General features: G+C 39.9%; 2 protein-coding genes and 1 long non-coding RNA gene across 5 annotated transcripts; 2 read left to right on the forward strand and 1 right to left on the reverse strand.

Annotated features, from left to right (window-relative positions):
• Nucleotides 1–512: 512 nt before the first annotated feature.
• Nucleotides 513–3425, reverse strand: LOC117930211. Its single transcript, XR_004653869.1, has 2 exons — nt 3130–3425; nt 513–3028 (listed from the first exon to the last, which is right to left on the reverse strand). It is a non-coding gene; the product is annotated as an uncharacterized LOC117930211 (long non-coding RNA).
• A 1717-nt stretch (nt 3426–5142) lies between these two features.
• LOC117930208 lies at nt 5143–13704 on the forward strand. Of its 3 annotated transcripts, none has more exons than XM_034850725.1 (4): nt 5143–5656; nt 7645–8016; nt 8086–12614; nt 13220–13704. In XM_034850725.1, the coding sequence occupies exons 1-3, from the start codon at nt 5549–5551 to the stop codon at nt 12571–12573; spliced, it is 4968 nt and encodes a 1655-aa protein (XP_034706616.1). In that variant the 5' UTR covers nt 5143–5548; the 3' UTR covers nt 12574–12614; nt 13220–13704. The 3 variants fall into 3 exon arrangements, with proteins under 3 accessions (XP_034706616.1, XP_034706617.1, XP_034706618.1); XM_034850726.1 differs by having other exon boundaries at nt 8104–12614; XM_034850727.1 differs by lacking the exon at nt 5143–5656 and having other exon boundaries at nt 7955–8016; nt 8078–12614.
• A 502-nt stretch (nt 13705–14206) lies between these two features.
• Nucleotides 14207–17640, forward strand: LOC117930210 (protein ALTERED XYLOGLUCAN 4-like). Its single transcript, XM_034850728.1, has 3 exons — nt 14207–15019; nt 15117–15400; nt 16646–17640. The coding sequence occupies exons 1-3, from the start codon at nt 14776–14778 to the stop codon at nt 17408–17410; spliced, it is 1293 nt and encodes a 430-aa protein (XP_034706619.1). The 5' UTR covers nt 14207–14775; the 3' UTR covers nt 17411–17640.
• The last annotated feature ends 203 nt before the right edge of the window (nt 17641–17843 follow it).

Raw genomic sequence — 17843 nt, forward strand, 5'->3', positions numbered from 1 at the left:
CCATGTGGGCAACAAACAACAAGCTTAAAGACAAAACATCAAAACAGGTAACATGAGTGGTCATGAGAAACCACTGAGAAGTACCTGGTTATTATTAGCTTGAAGTAGAAGTCGTTAACTTTTTCCATTGATCTTATGGGTTGCACCAATAAAACAAATATGAACTAAATCCCAACAATCGCTTCTTAACCAAGTAAAAAATCTATAGAGTTCAAAGTTGATGAACTGACCTATTTCAAAATGTAGTCATGAAAAAAGATCTTGCTGAAGGTAACCGTTCAAATTTAGTTCATCTATAAAATGTGTCTGCACCACTTCACGCACATGACCAGACACCAGTTATTGAACCTATGCAACAGCTCAGATAATTCCCTTGGTAGAATAGGGCAATCTCAAATTATCTTAAAGAAAGGAGCTAAATATCAGTCAAGGGTTGTCAAAAGGATTATCTCTTGAATACTGATTATGATATGTACAATAAGAAAGCAAAATCAGCAGCAACAATAATCATGAACTTTAAAATTCAGCAATCTTCATTGAAGAAATTCTAACATGGAAGATGTACCATGAATATGAAACTGATGAAAACAGACTCAATTTTTTCCTCTGCACAGATAACATCTCTTTTCAAGCTGCATGGTCATCATTCAATACATACCCCTAGGTGCCAACAATTACACTACATGGTTATAACACACTTTACATACTCGGTAGCCAGACATTTTGAATAGAAACAAGAATGATGGTGACCATGAAATTTGCAATTTCAGGTTCCAAAATCAAGCTGTAAATAGATAAAGAACAAACTCAAAGGTCAATATTATATATATTTCAAATTAAAGAACAATAGCTCTAGTATTTGCTTCTCATACTCTGCAATGCACCAAAGGGTGGAGGGCAGGAAGCCAAGTGTGCTTACAATCTTATTAAGCTGCCCTTTGGCAGCCAATGTCCTTCCACACACATTCTGGAAATCCTCAGGAAGACTTCATTCGTTGGGATGATGACAGTCTAGTTACAGTGAACTGAGAGAATGCTACAAAATGGTTATTTCCAAACAAGTGTGCATGAATTTGATCCTAAAGGATGCCATGTGCCTTAAACAGTGAGTGAGATTCTGACAGCAATTAAGCTTATTCAAAATTCAAAGAAAAATGCATACTCAGCGAGGAGAAATGGCATAATGGAGCTTAAATGGATGTGGATAGATTCTAATAACTCAAGTTTTGCACATATAATGAAGATTTTGCTTCTAAGAAAACTGGATTTGGAGAATTTGTGTTGCAAACCCCAACTGGTCAGGTAAAAATGCTGTGAATTGTTAATAACTTAAAAATGCTCTCAGATGTATCACAATTGGATAAAAAGCAACAGATGTAAAGGATTTAAGGAATGGAACTACGGGCTTTCATATTCACAATTCACTCAAAGTAATAATGGGCAATTGCAGAGATGAATTAGTCTCTCTAAGAGTGAGGAGAAGCAAAATGAGCATTACCACTAAGCACTGACCCAAGGATTGAAATGCCAGTTTGTTTGGAAGTGATACTTTCTGGACTCTATATGGTAGCAAACTATGGATAAATCTCCTATAATTAATAAGAATCTCAAATAGTAATGAAAGAAAACGAGGAAAAGAAACAGTCAACAGGAAATTCAATTGTAAACTCCATCATAAGAAGAGAAAGGTCATGGGACTTCAATGGAGACTCAACTAATCAGCAAAAGATAACCCTACAAGAGGTCATCAAGCTATGCTTAAGGCTCTAAAACAAAAAATTGAAGAAACACAAGCTTAGGTCCAATGGATCAACTTGCACACCTTTCCAATTAAAAGGGTTTGATGTTGTTTTGGAGAAACCACATTTAGAAGCACCAAAATACCTTTCAAAGAGATGAAGAAGTAGAGGGAATAGAGAAACTTATTCTCTTCCTAAGAAGAGAATAAAAATAAATTTTGCCCCAAAAGTTGCTCTATACTTTCTTTGGAATGAACAGATTCCATAGAGAATATCGGTGTTTGGAGTTCTTTTCAAGATATTCTTATCATATAAGCATGGAGTGCCAATGAACACACCCTTCCCATACTGTTCAGATAATAGTACCAATTTGACAAAAGCCTTTCATGGTGTATCTCCTCTATCATGACATGATACTCACTGGAGAAATCATATTGAACTTCTTCCATCGTTTGAGAAGGCCCAGCCATTTCTGGTTCTCCAATGTTAATAACCACAAGACCCACACCACCGACAATCGGCCCAGCAATGGTATATGACCCAAAGAATTTTGGTTAGATAATAGTAGTACAGGTTCAGCTTCAAGTGCTATTTCATTATTCATAGAACCACGGCTACAGCTTCTTTGTCCTCAACAGCACCAAGCCATCATATAGCAATTTTTCTGCCAGACCACCCCAAAACAGCACTCCTTCCCTCGGTTTGATTCGAGAAGCATCTTCTGCACACTACAACGGGAAATTCTGAGCATGTTTTTATCATTATATTCATCTGATTCCATACCGTATTTCTTTGTGAGTACGCGTCTCTTTCTTGGCATTATTTGCTTGTCATTCACAGCAACAAAGATCCTAAAGCTATGGAATATTAATGGAAATTCCTTTTCAGGCTGCTATTATTGCAGCCCTCCATCAAAGTGATGCTTGGAGCCTGGTCCTTGAATGGCTTGAAAATGCATATAACCAACACGAAATGGGTTACAGAACCATGTCTCTTGACATCCTAAAACTGTTGGTGGTGGTGATGGTTCCAATTTCCAATGACAGACAAATCTGAATTATGGAGTCGGTACCCTTGAATGCAGTGCGAAATCAGATGAAATCCCAGAAAATCCATCTGGGGTTCATGACTTCCCAATTTGGTGTAGAAAAAAAAAAGACAGATAAAAGTCTAGTTTCTACCCTTCTAAATCAGAAAATATGTTGAAACCCAGATAGTTCTACTCTTCTGAAAGATCCCTTCCTCAAAAATCACAATTTCTGATCACTATTTTCATTGTCATTTCAAATCTGAATGAGGACAGATAGCATATCATCTTATAGACCAATATTCTACTAAGAAGTAAGTAAAAAGAACTTGAAATGATAAGGAAAACAAAAATCAAACTGACCCAAAATTGGAGATCTCATGGAAGGTAGGCAACCCCAAATATTTTCGATTCCTGAAAGGCAACTGAGCAAAACTCCTTGCATTGGGCTTCAGCCCTTGGACTTTTTGGGCATGCCCATCAGCCCCAAAAGTCATTCCAAACCCAAACAAAGAAAGCAGTGCCGTGTCCACCACCATCACAGACAACAACCTCTCGCTTTCAACACTTACCGCCCAATTTCAAAACACCCACCTCCAGAATTTCAAACTCTGTGATGCTGAGTCATGACCATGACCCATGCATCACATCATATTCTTATGCAACTGGGTCTGTTTTTAGGTTGGGAATTCCTCGTGATCCCGCTCCTTTCTAGACTCTTAACCCTTAAGCAAAAGCCAAAAGCATGTTTCTTTACGATTTTCTCATGACCCCATCTGCCCTCTTCAAACTATTGACCACAATTAAGTCAATCTAGATTTCATGTGACTATGGAATCAATCTCGCCTGGGTTTGACAAATTCATTCATTCATTCACAACCCTTTTTATAATTTTGTATATCCATCATGTTCACAACAACAATTGGACTAATCAAATATGAAAAAAAAATTATTTTTTGAACACCCACTCTAATTATGAGCAGGACAAGAAAAATGAGCCGGCCATCAATCCAAGAACATGCTGGCCTTAAAATGGTGGATGCAAATGTTGTTCAGGAGAAGTAATTTGCTGCAATTTTGTTCATCAACTTCACTTGCTGGCACATTTATTGGATCCATCTTTAGAATTATTACTATCGATAATAATTACTTGAACGTAAAATATCAAAGATGGTTGGAGTTGTGGGTAAGACGGTAAACCCCATTCATATTCTTGCCATATGGTACAAGTTGAAAGAACAAAAAGGGAAAGAAACAATATTGAAATATGATGTGGATTTGATTCAAGGTCTTGGATCCATTTTTTGCAATAAATTCCGAGAGAAAAGTGTTACTAAATTTTCATTTTTTGGCTATTTTCAAACATTATAACATATGTGTAAGGCTTCTAGACTTGATGTTGGCCTAATTCCCCTCCCAACTCATCATTATGTGACCTTTTTTTTTTTTTTCTCACAAAATTATAATAATAATAATAATAATAATGCAACATCAAGCCCATGCCCTACACATGCTAAGTTGCTAACTAGATAGAACAATATCTAAAATGTCACAAAATTGCCCAAAATTGAAGTCACAATTCAAATGTTTGCAGTATGAATTACGTGGGAAACCTTGCAGTCCCATTCCATTTCCTTTAATTTTCCAACTGGGTTTGGGATTGTCATTCAGACGTGTCACACTCAAAACAGGTGGCCACATGGCAAAACATCAGACTACATTCTGCACAAAATTTCCATTCAAAGTGGCTCTTCCAATCCAGCCCCTCCCCTACCCATGTTGTTTGTTGAGTGTTAATAAGACAATAATTTCTAATCAATCACCATAATTGTCCTCAACATGTTGCTTTCAAGTTACCTTTGCCAAACACTTTGAACCAAACCATATCAATCGGTCACTTTCCGACCCATCGCTTTCTTAGACCAATATAGGTTTTATTATGGGGGAAGAAGAGAGTTAATGAACAACTCTAATCTACATCACTAGAAAGACAACCCCATGTGGGTCTGACTATGGTGTAGTGTAATCATATTCCTACTGAAATTATGGTGAGCCACACCCATCAAATTGAAAATTTGAAAAACCCCTGGGTGAAGATTTTCCATCAAATGAGTCCCGAACAATCTGCGGGGTGGTACAAGACATGGGTGGGGGGTGTTGATCGTGGGGCTGTGATGGATTCGGGAGGATCAACGGCTGTGATATTATGTACAAGTTGAAAGATTTATGGCATTGATTGTGAGGAGGCGTTACGCAATGCATTTAATCGAAACGGCGTCGTCTAGGGATGACGCAGTTAACGGGTTCCGGAAACGGCGTCGTTTTCCCTTGTCGCTCATCAGAACCTGCCTTGGCAAAATTGACCTGCCCCGAACGATTTGAGCTGCTTATTTTGCGTAGCAATATCAAATCCCTATTTTCTCTCATTCTCTCCTTTTGTCTCTCGCTCCGACGATTTCGGGAATTGAATCGATTTTTCTGTCCGAATCTGTGATCGAGGATCCAAACCAATCTAATTTCCATATCGACTCGGCCTTGAATCGCTTGGGAGGGGTTTACACGTAAGCCCTAATTGCCGAATCGCAATCTTCCAAATCAAGGGTTTCGATTTTTTGTGTGGGGTAATGGAAGATCCGGTGCCGGATCTAGGGTTTGATAAAGCCCCAATTGCGAGTTTCTAGGGTTTCGTAGCACGATCAGGAGGTGGAATTTCACTAGGATTGATGGTTCTCGTTAGCGGCACAGGTCGGATCGATACTAAAATCAACGGCGATGGAGGGCTATGCATGGGCGGGAAGGTGAGAAGAGGCAACAGCGCCGGCACATGTGGCCTGTCCCGCCACACACGGCAGTAGCTTCCGATTCCGCCGCCCCCGATTCCTTCAGCAAAGTATATATCCATTTCTCCGCCTTTCTCCATTCCATTTCTAATGTTTTCGCATTGCTTTGTGCCCTTGTATAGGATATATTTGAATTTCATTTTGGTAACCATATGTTATGAGAATTTGATTATGCTGATGGTTATTTTACTTTTAGGTCAAAAGTGCGATTTTTAGTTGTGGATGGACTGTGGAACATTGCTCAATTCCTTATTTTTTGGATTAAATTGCGAGGGGTAGTATTCTGATGACTTTCTTACTGATTCAGTGGGTTTTCTCATGTTTCGAATGCTATGTCATCTCGGCCTTGTCCCAATCTGTTACACCCCTTTCCTCTCAATTCTATCATTAGGCCTTGAATGGATGAATGAATCTGTGGTTAGTGTTCAGCCGTATCCTCCTTATTATAAGCCATGGATGTCAAAGCCTAGCATGTATCTAAGGCGTCATCAAGGCAACTGAGGAAAAGGGTGTATTGGAGAGGAGCTGAATTGGTGTTCATGGGTTTTTCTTTGTTGGGTTTATCTCTTCTGTTTATGGGTGGGTTGGTCATGCAGTGGATACTTTCAATGTTCTGAGAGGGCATTGTATGTAGTGCCATACTTCATTTTTATGGCTGGCATAATTCTATTTAGCCTTTAACCATACACTGTGCTGTGGTGATTTTTGTAGTATATGCCCATTTTTAATGGATTTCTCATATCTCTTTCTAGATTCTCTGCATTTTTTTTTTCTTGGATAGGCAACCTCTTATTTCCCCTCTCTCCAACCTTTTTCCATCCACCTGTATAATTATGCACTTCAGGCAATTTTTTCTATGAAGATTTACTTTTACAAGATCAGTTCAGGTCAAGCTATTTTCATTTTACAAATGAAATCAATTTGTTGTTGTGATTAACCTAAATACCTTTTCCTATCAATATATGATGGGCTGGGGGTCTCCTCATGGCTGCAATTGCTACTCAGTTGGTAGTTCCACTTTTGTGGTCAAATCTACGGGGATTATGGTCCATTAAAATGATAAAAGAATCTTGAAATTCACTACTCTTATTAGTTAACTCTTCTTGGATAATTTATTCTTAACAGCTAATTGTGATTTCAGTTTCAGTTTCCTAATAACCTAGCATATTTTCTATTTTTATTCTGCCAAAAATCTAGGTTTGTTAATGTCTCTGCAGCAAATTGCTTTTGTTGGACCTTTTTTCTCTCACTTTGTTTGTTTTTGAAATATATATGTTGACAGATTATAATATCTAGGCTCATTATTTGTAGATATTGCCTTCTAGAACTACTATATAATATTCTTCATTAGTTCTTGTGTCTTTTTAAAACTCTCTAGTATGAATAGGGCATCATTTTTCATATCCATTGATGTCTTGTGAAAATTCTCTTCGACAATTTCTCAAAATTCTTGAGGTGTGGTTGTTTGTTCCTCTCCTTTGAGGTCCCCCCCTCCTTCTCTTGTTTGCCTATAAAAAAATCATTTCTAGTTTGAGTCAGTAGTTCCTGATAGTATAAGGCATTCTCTGTTTGTTTCCGTGTTGTCTCTTATTGTTTTGGATTCAAGGTATATTTTGTTTATTATGATTTGATATGAAACTGATAAAGTGCAGTCAAGCAAACTTTATGTATATTTTTTGGGAGTGGGGAAGAATGTACATAGGTGATAGCTATTTGTCCATGTTGGACTTCATTGATTGGTTGAGCTCTAAGTGAGGCGGAGGAGTTTTTTGTGTTATCCTTTAGTGTTGTTTGGCCTTTTGGCTCCTTTGTATACAACTTTGCTTGCCCTTTTGTTAGACGCTATTAATATTATTCTATCTTTGCCTACCACAAAGAAGTGCAGTCAAGCTGCAGTTGAGTGGGGCACATTTTTTTACTGTGTCCGCACTCTTAAGTTGCTAGAATTGCATGCCCACACCTATTAAACCATTTATGGAATTTGCAAGATGTAAAAGTGTGGTGTATGTTATTTCATTGAATCTTTTTCTGGTTGTAGGATGGACGCACGATTAGTGTCGGTGACTGTGCACTTTTCAAGCCGCCTCAAGATTCCCCACCTTTCATTGGAATAATTCGAAGATTCACATTAGGCAAAGAGAACAATCCAAAGTTAGGAGTGAATTGGCTCTACCGACCTGCTGATATAAAGCTTGGAAAAGGTATTTTGCTGGAAGCTGCACCAAACGAAGTCTTTTACTCATTCCACAAGGATGAGATACCTGCTGCATCGTTACTCCATCCGTGTAAAGTCGCATTCCTTCGTAAAGGTGTTGAACTTCCTCCAGGGATATCCTCATTTGTGTGCAGAAGAGTGTATGATATTGAGAACAAGTGTTTATGGTGGCTAACTGACAAAGACTACATTAATGTGAGTGTTTTTAATGTCCTTGTTTATCACATACTCTTTTCAATCATTATAATTTTATTAGGTTTGTAGTCATTTTTTATATCACAGGAACGACAAGAAGAAGTAGATCAGCTTTTAGACAAGACGCGACTAGAAATGCATGGGGCAGTGCAGTCGGGAGGCCGTTCTCCAAAACCTTTGAATGGTCAGGCATCAACACAGCCGTTAAAACCTGGTGCAGATAGTGTACAGAATAGTGCCTCCTCCTTTTCTTCTCAGGGTAAGGGCAAGAAGAGGGGGTGTGATCAGAGCTCTGATCCCGCTAAACGGGAGCGCTTATCTAAAACAGATGATGGGGATTCTGGTCAATTTAGACCAGAAAACATGTTAAAATCTGAGATTGCCAAAATAACAGATAAAGGAGGGCTTGTAGACCTTGATGGGGTTGACAGATTAGTGCAACTCATGCAACCTGACAGTTCTGAAAAGAAAATAGATTTGGCCAGCCGAATAATGCTTGTTGATGTAATAGCAGTCACAGAGAGGGTCGAGTGCCTTGTACGGTTTGTGCAGCACAGGGGCTTGCCTGTATTGGATGAATGGCTCCAAGAGGCCCACAAAGGGAAGATTGGTGATGGTAGTAGCCCCAAGGAAAACGATAAATCTGTTGAGGAATTTCTCTTGGCTTCACTTCGTGCACTAGACAAGCTGCCTGTGAATCTCCATGCACTACAGACTTGCAATGTTGGCAAGTCTGTGAATCATTTGCGCAGTCATAAAAATTCTGAAATTCAGAAGAAAGCTAGGAGTTTAGTTGACACATGGAAGAGACGAGTTGAAGCTGAAATGAACATTGATGATGCAAAATCTGGGTCAAGTCGTAGTGTTTCATGGCAAACAAAGGCAGTGTCTTCTGAAGTTTCTCATGCAGGGAACAGGAAAACTGGGGGATCGTCTGAAGCTGGCATGAAGAGCTCCATTGTACAACCACCTGCATCTAGAACTCCTTCAGTTAAGCTCAGTGGTGGGGAAGCTGTTGGTAAGCTTGCCTCTGCTTCTCCGGGCTCAACTAAATCGTTGACTGGATCAGCTGGTATTAACTCAAAGGATCCAAATTCCAAAATGTTGGTTGGTGGTGGAAGCTCAGATGTGCCTCTAACTCCAATCAAGGAGGAGAAAAGCAGCAGTTCTAGTCAGTCTCAGAACAATAGTCAGTCTTGCTCAAGTGACCATGCAAAAGCTGTGGGTTCTTCGTGCAGGGAAGATGCGAGGAGCTCCACTGCGGGGTCATTGAGTGCGAATAAGATATCAAGCAGTTCTTCTCGGCATCGAAAATCAAGCAATGGTGTTCATGGCTCAGGAAGTCAAAAGGAAACTGGGTTGGGAAAATTTGGTTCCTTAAATAGGAGTTCGACATCCGAAAAGGTGTCACCAGCTGGAGCAATGCAAGAAAAAGTGTCCGATGTTCCCCCTTCTGATCATTTAAATAGTCAGCGATTGATTGTCAGGTTGCCAAATACTGGTCGTAGTCCTGCTCGAAGTGCCAGTGGTGGTTCTTTTGAAGATTCTGCCATTACATGCTCGAGATCTTCTCCTCCACACCCTGAAAAGCATGATCACCATGACAAGAAAGTAAAGGGAAAAAATGATACTTTGCGGGTGAATATGGCATCAAACACAAATGCAGAATTATGCCAGAGTAAAGATGGATTGGCTGGGTCTGATGAAGGTACTGGGTCACCTGCTGCTGTTCTTTGTGATGAACCGCGCAGGGTGAGTGACGATGGTGAGAGGCCAAAAGAAGTGTCAAAAACTACTGGTTCATCATCAGGGATTACACCGAAGTCAGGAAAATCATATGAGGCTTCTTTCAGCTCCATAAATGCTTTGATTGAAAGCTGTGCCAAGATATCTGAAGCTAGTGCATCTGCATCACCTGGGGATGACATTGGGATGAATCTACTTGCTAGTGTGGCTGCTGGAGAAATATCCAAGTCTGACATTGTCTCTCCATTGAGTTCTCCTGGGAGGAATTCCCCTGTACCAGAGGACTCTTGCTCTGGAGATGATGCCAAATTGACTCAGTTGGATGAAGACATTGGTCAAACCCAAAATCAACCTAATGATGGGGCGATTGTTGGTACTGCTGCTGAGAGGGGCAATTCCATTGATTCTTCACGGTTGAAGAACGGTTTACGACATTCATCCGCCCCTGTTGCGGCTGACTTTTCTGGAGACAACAGAGCCTGTGAGGAGAAAATAGGGGAGTGTAGTGCACAGTTGAATTCTTCGAGTACGGAGTTGCAACAAAATACAGACAGTCAATGGCTGATATCTGATGGAAAAACAGATGAACACACACATGATGCTTCTGTAGCTATGTCATCTGTCCATGCTACAAAAGAGGGTAATCCAGAGGCTGAAGGTGTTAACCAATTTCATGAACAAAGAAGATCAGGTGCTCACCAGGCAAGAAGCAACTGTATTTCTGATTCTAAATTGAACGTAAGGAGTCCCTTGCTCGATGAAGATAAGAAGGCTGATTATGTGGATGAAAGAACTGCAGAGAACAGTATAGCAGTAGTAACAGAGGCAACTTCTAAAAGTGCAAAATTCAAGAAGGAAAGTAATGAAGAAATACCTTGCTTATCAGAAAGGGCGGGGGAGGACATGGATTTTGTGGATAAAGACTCAGTTAGTGTCATCTTGTCTGAGCAAAAGCCACCTCTTCTTGGAAAGGTTTGCTCAGAGTCTATAGCAGGAAAAAGTGAGGATGCTGTGCTATCTTCTGCTTCTGGTAATGTTTTGGGTGTAGAGTCTAAAACTGAGAAGGCTGACAACTTAAAGACTGAGTGTCATGTTGAGCAGAGTGGGAAACAGAGAACAGACATGAGTTCATTTGTCTCTGAACAGAACGGTGAATGTGCTGAGGAGAAATCAGAAAGAAAACAGGTTGTTGGTCATCGTTCTGGTGGGTCACTTCCCCATGAGGAGTCACCCGCAACTGCCATTCATGAACCTGAAAGGGGAGTGGAGTCCAGTGAGTGTAAAAAAGAGGGAGTTGAAGTGGACAGGACAACAGAGCGACAGACATCCACTGCAAATGCATCATTTTCTGCTGCAGGTTCAGATATGGCTGTAAAGTTAGACTTTGATTTGAATGAGGGGTTCCCTTCTGATGATGGGAGTCAAGGAGAGCTTGTTAAGTCATCGGCTCCAGGATATTCATCTGCTGTTCATGTGCCCTGCCCTGTTCCTGTGCCTATTTCTGCTGTGTCAGGGAGCTTCCCTGCTTCTATTACTGTGGCTGCTGCAGCGAAAGGGTCATTTGTTCCTCCTGAAAACCTATTGAGAACTAAGGGTGAGCTTGGATGGAAAGGATCAGCTGCTACCAGTGCTTTCCGGCCTGCTGAACCTAGAAAGGTTCTAGAGATGCCACTCAATACAACTGATGTGCCTCTCATAGATAATCCTGCTAGCAAACAAGGTCGCCACCCTTTGGACATCGACCTGAATGTGCCAGACCAGAGAGTTTATGAGGATGCTGCTTCTGTTATTGCTGCACCTGTGCCTCGTGACGGTAGCGCTGGAGGACTTGATCTTGATTTAAACAGAGTTGATGAAAGTCCTGATATTGGGCTGTTTTCTGTGAGCAATGGTTGTAGATCAGATGCTCCACCATTGCCTAATAGGTCGTCATTATCTGGTGGGTTTTCCAACAGTGAAGTGAATGCATCTAGGGACTTTGATTTGAACAATGGACCAAGTCTTGATGAAGTGGGCACTGAAACAGCACCTCGTACCCAGCATGCTAAAAACAGTGTGCCCTTCCTGTCGTCTGTTCCTGGCATCAGAATGAACAGTACAGAATTAGGAAACTTTTCATCTTGGTTCCCTCAGGGAAGCTCCTATTCTGCCATCACAATCCCATCAATGTTGCCAGGTAGAGGAGAGCAGAGTTATCCAATTATTCCTTCTGGTGCTTCAGCTGCTGCAGCTGCTGTTGGGTCACAAAGGATTATAGGTCCTACTGGTGGAAGTCCTTTTGGTCCTGAAATTTATAGGGGTCCAGTTCTATCTTCTTCTCCTGCTGTGCCCTTTCCACCTGCCCCACCCTTTCAATATCCTGGGTTCCCCTTTGAGACCAATTTCCCTCTCTCATCAAATTCCTTTTCAGGTTGTTCAACAGCATATGTAGATTCCACATCTGGAGGATCACTTTGCTTTCCTGCCATTCCCTCACAGCTGGTTGGACCTGCTGGTGTTGCCCCCCCACTGTACCCTCGGCCCTATGTAATGAGCCTTCCAGGCAGTGCAAGTAATGTTGGTGCTGAAAATAGGAAATGGGGAAGTCAGGGTCTAGATCTTAATGCAGGTCCTGGAGGTACAGATACAGAACGGAGGGATGAGAGGTTGCCTCCAGCTTTGAGGCAGCTTCCTGTTGCTGGTTCACAAGCCCTGGCAGAGGAGCAGCTAAAGATGTATCAGGTGGCAGGAGGGGTATTGAAGAGAAAAGAGCCTGATGGTGGTTGGGATGCAGCAGATAGATTTGGCTATAAGCAACCCTCATGGCAGTAGGAAGAATTTATTGCATAATGTGGCAAACCTGCTAAGGCCTGGTGAGCCATCTGACCACTTTTTTATTATGGTTGTCAGAATGTTGATGATGATGGTGTTATCAATACATTTAGCTTTCATTGTAGTTCTATGAGACATGGAGTTATTACTATGTATTTTCCATGAAATCTGTAGGACAAATGCATCCTCTAATCTGGTACCTGTACAGAAAATAAAGCCCATCACAACAATTGATTTGTAAGAATCTGAAGTGTCATTTTAATGGGTTCTGGACAATGCAGTGAGATAAAGTCAAATAAAATATTTTCAGGGGAAAAATATGCTTATTATTATTATTATTATTGTTTTTTGGCTATTAGGAAAAAAGTAAAATGATCTCATTTCTTGGGTCAACTGCTACCATAATTGCAAGGCTGAATTACAACTTGAGCTGCAATATTTGGCAATAATGGGAACTCTCTTTTTATGGTCATCATCCTATGGTTTTATTGTAGGTTAAATGCTTATTTCGGCATGCCCTACCCTTTGCCTGAAAGGGGGGAATTTTCTTTTTTTATATAGTCCTCTAAATGTTTGGATTTTAATGCCTCTTGATTTTCATATTCCCTTTGTTTCTTTTTCTTTTTGGTATTTTTTTATTTTGCAGCTCTTTCATGTTGAATGCCAGTGGACCTGAGAAGTGGTGTCTCTAACCAGACCAGACAGCATGGAAATGAGTTCATTGTCCCAAACCACTTCCTCTTCTGCTGTACCGACTCTGACTTTTCAAAACTACTGTGCCCCGGACGAGTTCACATGTTTAATTGAATCTTTTCTTACAGAATGGCCTATATGCTGATCAGTTCCCCTGTGTAGATATCTAACACTTGAAAAGCATCTCTGATGTTCTCGTAGAAACTATGAAATCCGTCCTATGCATGGACTCTGTCCATTCAGGCTATACGGCTGCAAACTCAATCCTTTTGAGAATAAAGGATTGGATGTGTGAAACTGAAACTGCCCAGGCTGACGCTGGTTTGTATCTTCCTTTTAATTAAATTTTTTTTTCTCCTTCTCCAGTTGTTACATATATAGTTATAACTGTAGTTCTGACTACCAAATTTTGGTATTTTATTACATTTTGTTTGTTGATATTGCCTGATGGGTTAGCTACTGTGGATGTGTGATGTATTTTTTTAATTTAAACCCTTTCTCTCTGAATGTATCATAACCCAGAATCCAGAGTTTTGGTCACTCCAAAATTCCTTGACAAAAAACTTAGGAATCCATTGCTGTTGTTAAATTTGGACGGTCCTGCCACTCTGGATCTGTATTATCAAGATGGTGACTTAACCTTTTCAGCAGACGTGTAAAAGTCTTTGCAACTGGAGGCCACACATTGCAGCTATCCTAGAAGATTCCTGTAATCAAGGAGAAAGTTGCCTCATTGTTGTTTTATTTGTAAGGGATGCTTGTTTAAAAAATGTAGGGAGAGAGACAACAGGAATTCAGGGCCGTGTGGGTTGTGATTCATTAAACGGGACCATCTCTATTCAGGATCTTGTCTTTATTTTGGTCGCGCTTGAACCTATGAATGTGATGTTTTAATACCAAATTTTATACGCGTGTTTGAAATTTATGGGAAGACGCCCAGAGACATCAAATCAATGGGCATTGGTGATGGTTCCTTTATTAAGTTACCAAGATTCACATCAAATCTTAATTATTTGACTTGAAGTTGGATGCACTAAAGGTTGACTCATTTTGTGTGGTAATTACTAATTAGTATTTAATAATGAAGAGATTTATAAGATTTCCTAATCACTAAAATGATTATTAACAGGCAAATATCTTTTGTGTATCGATAATTTCATCTCTTCCTCATTCAAGATTTGATTTAATTTTCAACCTTAACACAAAATGGGGAACAAAAGCGTAGACGAGTAATGGTGATGACGATGGCGATTGGGTAGTGGGAAAAGGAAGACCCAAAAATAAAGCGTGTATTTTCCTGATTTGAAAGATTACGCCGAGAATTCAGGGGAATTACTCTCAAAACCATACATGTAGCCGCCTAGTGTCACAATCACAAGGTGGAGGTTACACCACTACCCACCTTCCTCTTCATTTCTACCTCTTTCCCTTTCTCTAAACACCTCCATTTTCCCTTAATTACCAGCTCCGAATCCCCAACAAAATTCACTCCTTTTTATTTTTATTTTTATGTTTTTCTCTCTTTCTTCTCTCCATGACCCCATGAAGTCATCAGCCTCCCTCTGTGAAGATAGGGAGAGATGCCTCATCACCAACATGGGAAGATTCACTCCCTTGTTGTTTGGTTGTACCAGTGTCACCTTCATTTTCAGCATCTTCATCCTCTTCTCTCCTCTCCCCCTTGCCCCCACAATTCCCAAACAACTTCATCAGGACGATGATCACACCACTCCCCTCATCAAACCCCATCAAAGTAAGATACATATATACCAGTCTTCTTCTTCTTCTTCTATCACTGTGGTTTAGATGATTGTTATCGTTGTTTATGCAAGTTTGTGTATGAATTGTAGGTGATGAAAGGTGTGACTTGTTCAAGGGTCATTGGGTTCCGGACGAGAAAGGCTCTCCCTACACCAATTGGAGCTGCACCACCATACCAGACTCCAAGAACTGTTTCAAACACGGGCGGAAGGACACCGACTTTGTGAACTGGAGATGGAAACCACAAGGCTGCCACCTTCCCAGGTTTGATCCCGCCACCTTTTTCAGACTCTTTCAAGGCAAGAAACTCGCTTTCGTTGGTGACTCCGTCTCTCGCAACCACATGGAATCCCTCCTTTGTCTCTTGTCTCAGGTCAGTTCCATAAACATTCTTTCAATCATATTTCTCTTCCACCATACCAAAAAAAAAAAAAAAAAAAAAGGAAAAAAAAAGAAAAAGATGAAAAAGGGAAACTTTTTTTTTTTTTGATAGTAAATATTAGGTGAAAAGTCAATGGTATTTAAGTCTGGATATTCTTTCCTCGCACTTGGTTTGCTTGGCATTCAAGCAGACAGGAAGCCATGGAGATGCCTAGAAACTCTTGCTTGGCATTTCTTCCTTGGTTTGCTATTTTTGCCAAGGATGGGTGATTCAAATCGTGTAGGCCATGATGATTCATACTAGATGTCTTTTTCCTAGGAAATCCTTGTCATTTAATTCTCTTCATTATAAAATTTTCCACCACTGACAAAAATGGAAAATTTTGATTTTTGTTCAAAATGTTAACTTGGCATATGCCAATTGGCAAATTAAAAGCTTCACTTCCATTGATTATCTTGTACATTTTAGTAGTGATTTTTGACTTCTTTTTGTTACCTTTTATATCTTTGATTGAAAATGAATCCGTGACTTGGTTTTATTTTTATAACATGTATACATAGACCCAGGCGTCTATTTAAAGTTCAAAAGAAGGGTGATTAGACCCAAGCTTACTTTTAGGAATATTAGAGAGGAAAAGACTTGGCCCTTGAAACTTTTGTTGAGAATCAATTTAAACTTCCAAAGTGAGGATGATTAGACTTAGAAATTATCATATTATTTTTAATATTTTTATTCTTGAAAGTGAAAATAATCTTAAAAATAAAAATAAAAATCATTGCCATAAAAATTCTTTTATTATTAGACTTTGCAATTTAAATTTCTTTCACTCATTTCTCCCAAAATCATTGATTCATTTTGGTCTTTTATTTTGGAGTTTTGAGTTACTTTACCTTCCTAATGATTCTCATACAACACTTACTAATGCCTTTTTGAATCAACCCTTTTGCTTTTGTACCCCTTTAATCATCTTTTGACTCTCATTTGCATGATCCTTGATAGTTGATCTGCCATAAATCTTCCAATTCTTTGACCCCAAGTTTCAAGTACAGCTTCAAAACCTAATAAGCACCATGTGTACTTTCTTCCTTCATAATTTTGATTACATCCCCAAGAAATAACTTGGAACCTTCAGTCATTTAAGATTCAACCATGAATGCATGAAAGGATTTCTCTATTTTGTGAAGATCATTGTTGTCTTTGATTCCATTGTAATCCAACCAGATATCAATCTTACAGGAAGAAGTTCCAAGGGATATATACAAGGACTCGGAAGACCGGTTTCGAACATGGTACTTTCCTAGACATGATTTCACCCTGATGATCCTCTGGAGCAAGTTCCTGGTTGAAGGTGAGGAGAGGATGAGCAATGGGACGGCCTCTGGTGTTTATGATTTGTATCTTGACAAAATAGATAACAGCTGGGCACAAAAGGTTCCGGAAATTGACTTTGCTATCATCTCCAATGCACACTGGTTCTTCCGACCAATGTACCTGCACAAAGGTGGCAAAGTGATGGGATGTGTATACTGCAATGAAGAAGGTGTCGAGGAAGTTGGTGTCGGGTTTGCTCTTAGAATGGCCTTTAGAGCAGCATTCGAGTACATAAATGGTTGTGAGAAGTGCAAGGGTATGGTGACATTGTTGAGGACATTCTCACCAGCCCATTTTGAGAATGGTTCTTGGAACACTGGAGGAGGCTGCTCAAGGACTAGTCCTCTGGGTGAAGGAGAGGTTGACTTGGCAAGTTTTGAGAGGCAACTTGGGAACATACAAGTAGAAGAAGTGGAAAGAGCAAAAAGGGGAGGAGACATGCGGGTGGTTAAGTTTGGAGCTTTGGATGTGACTACAGCCATGCTAATGAGACCTGATGGTCACCCTGGTGCTCACTGGGGTAACAAATGGATGAAGGGCTACAATGACTGTGTCCATTGGTGCTTGCCCGGGCCGATCGACGCCTGGAATGATATTTTGTTGGCAGTTCTTGTAAGAGAGGCTGGTTGATTCTAGGTGAAGGGTCTGCGATATGTGTATGATTCTTTTTAAAGAATAAGATAGCATATACAATACAGGTGCGAATAAGTAATAACATAGAGATGTGGTCATTTTTTGAGTTAATGGTTGGTTTAACCAAATCAGCATGCAATGCAACCAATGGAGCAATAAAATATTTGAAAGGGATGCTTCGTTTTGTCCTCTTATCAATATGAATGCTTTTTGCCTTTGTAAGACAATGTAGGTCCCTTGTTGCGACACTGCTTTTAAGGAAAATCTTCATGTTTGAAGATAGTAGAGAGGACATGTATATCAATCCAAAATTTTTATGTATCAAAACAAAATAATCTAAAATTTTGCTCAGGCATAACAAGAGATCCAAAAATTTGGCCCCCTCATGTTTGTATGATTGAAATTCTTTAATTTAGTTTGTCTTGAAAGT

This window comes from Vitis riparia, chromosome 14 (genome assembly GCF_004353265.1).
Source record: "Vitis riparia cultivar Riparia Gloire de Montpellier isolate 1030 chromosome 14, EGFV_Vit.rip_1.0, whole genome shotgun sequence".
NCBI lineage: Eukaryota > Viridiplantae > Streptophyta > Magnoliopsida > Vitales > Vitaceae > Vitis > Vitis riparia.

Bases quoted from the DNA above. Each gene is read 5' to 3' on its own strand.
- LOC117930208 (XM_034850725.1), top strand. From the start codon at position 5,549: ATGCATGGGCGGGAAGGTGAGAAGAGGCAACAGCGCCGGCACATGTGG. The intron at 5,657-7,644 runs GTATATATCCAT...TTCTGGTTGTAG, and splicing joins CCCCCGATTCCTTCAGCAAA to GATGGACGCACGATTAGTGT. The intron at 8,017-8,085 runs GTGAGTGTTTTT...TTAGGTTTGTAG, and splicing joins CTGACAAAGACTACATTAAT to TCATTTTTTATATCACAGGA.
- LOC117930210 (XM_034850728.1), top strand. From the start codon at position 14,776: ATGTTTTTCTCTCTTTCTTCTCTCCATGACCCCATGAAGTCATCAGCC. The intron at 15,020-15,116 runs GTAAGATACATA...TATGAATTGTAG, and splicing joins CCTCATCAAACCCCATCAAA to GTGATGAAAGGTGTGACTTG. The intron at 15,401-16,645 runs GTCAGTTCCATA...TCAATCTTACAG, and splicing joins TCCTTTGTCTCTTGTCTCAG to GAAGAAGTTCCAAGGGATAT.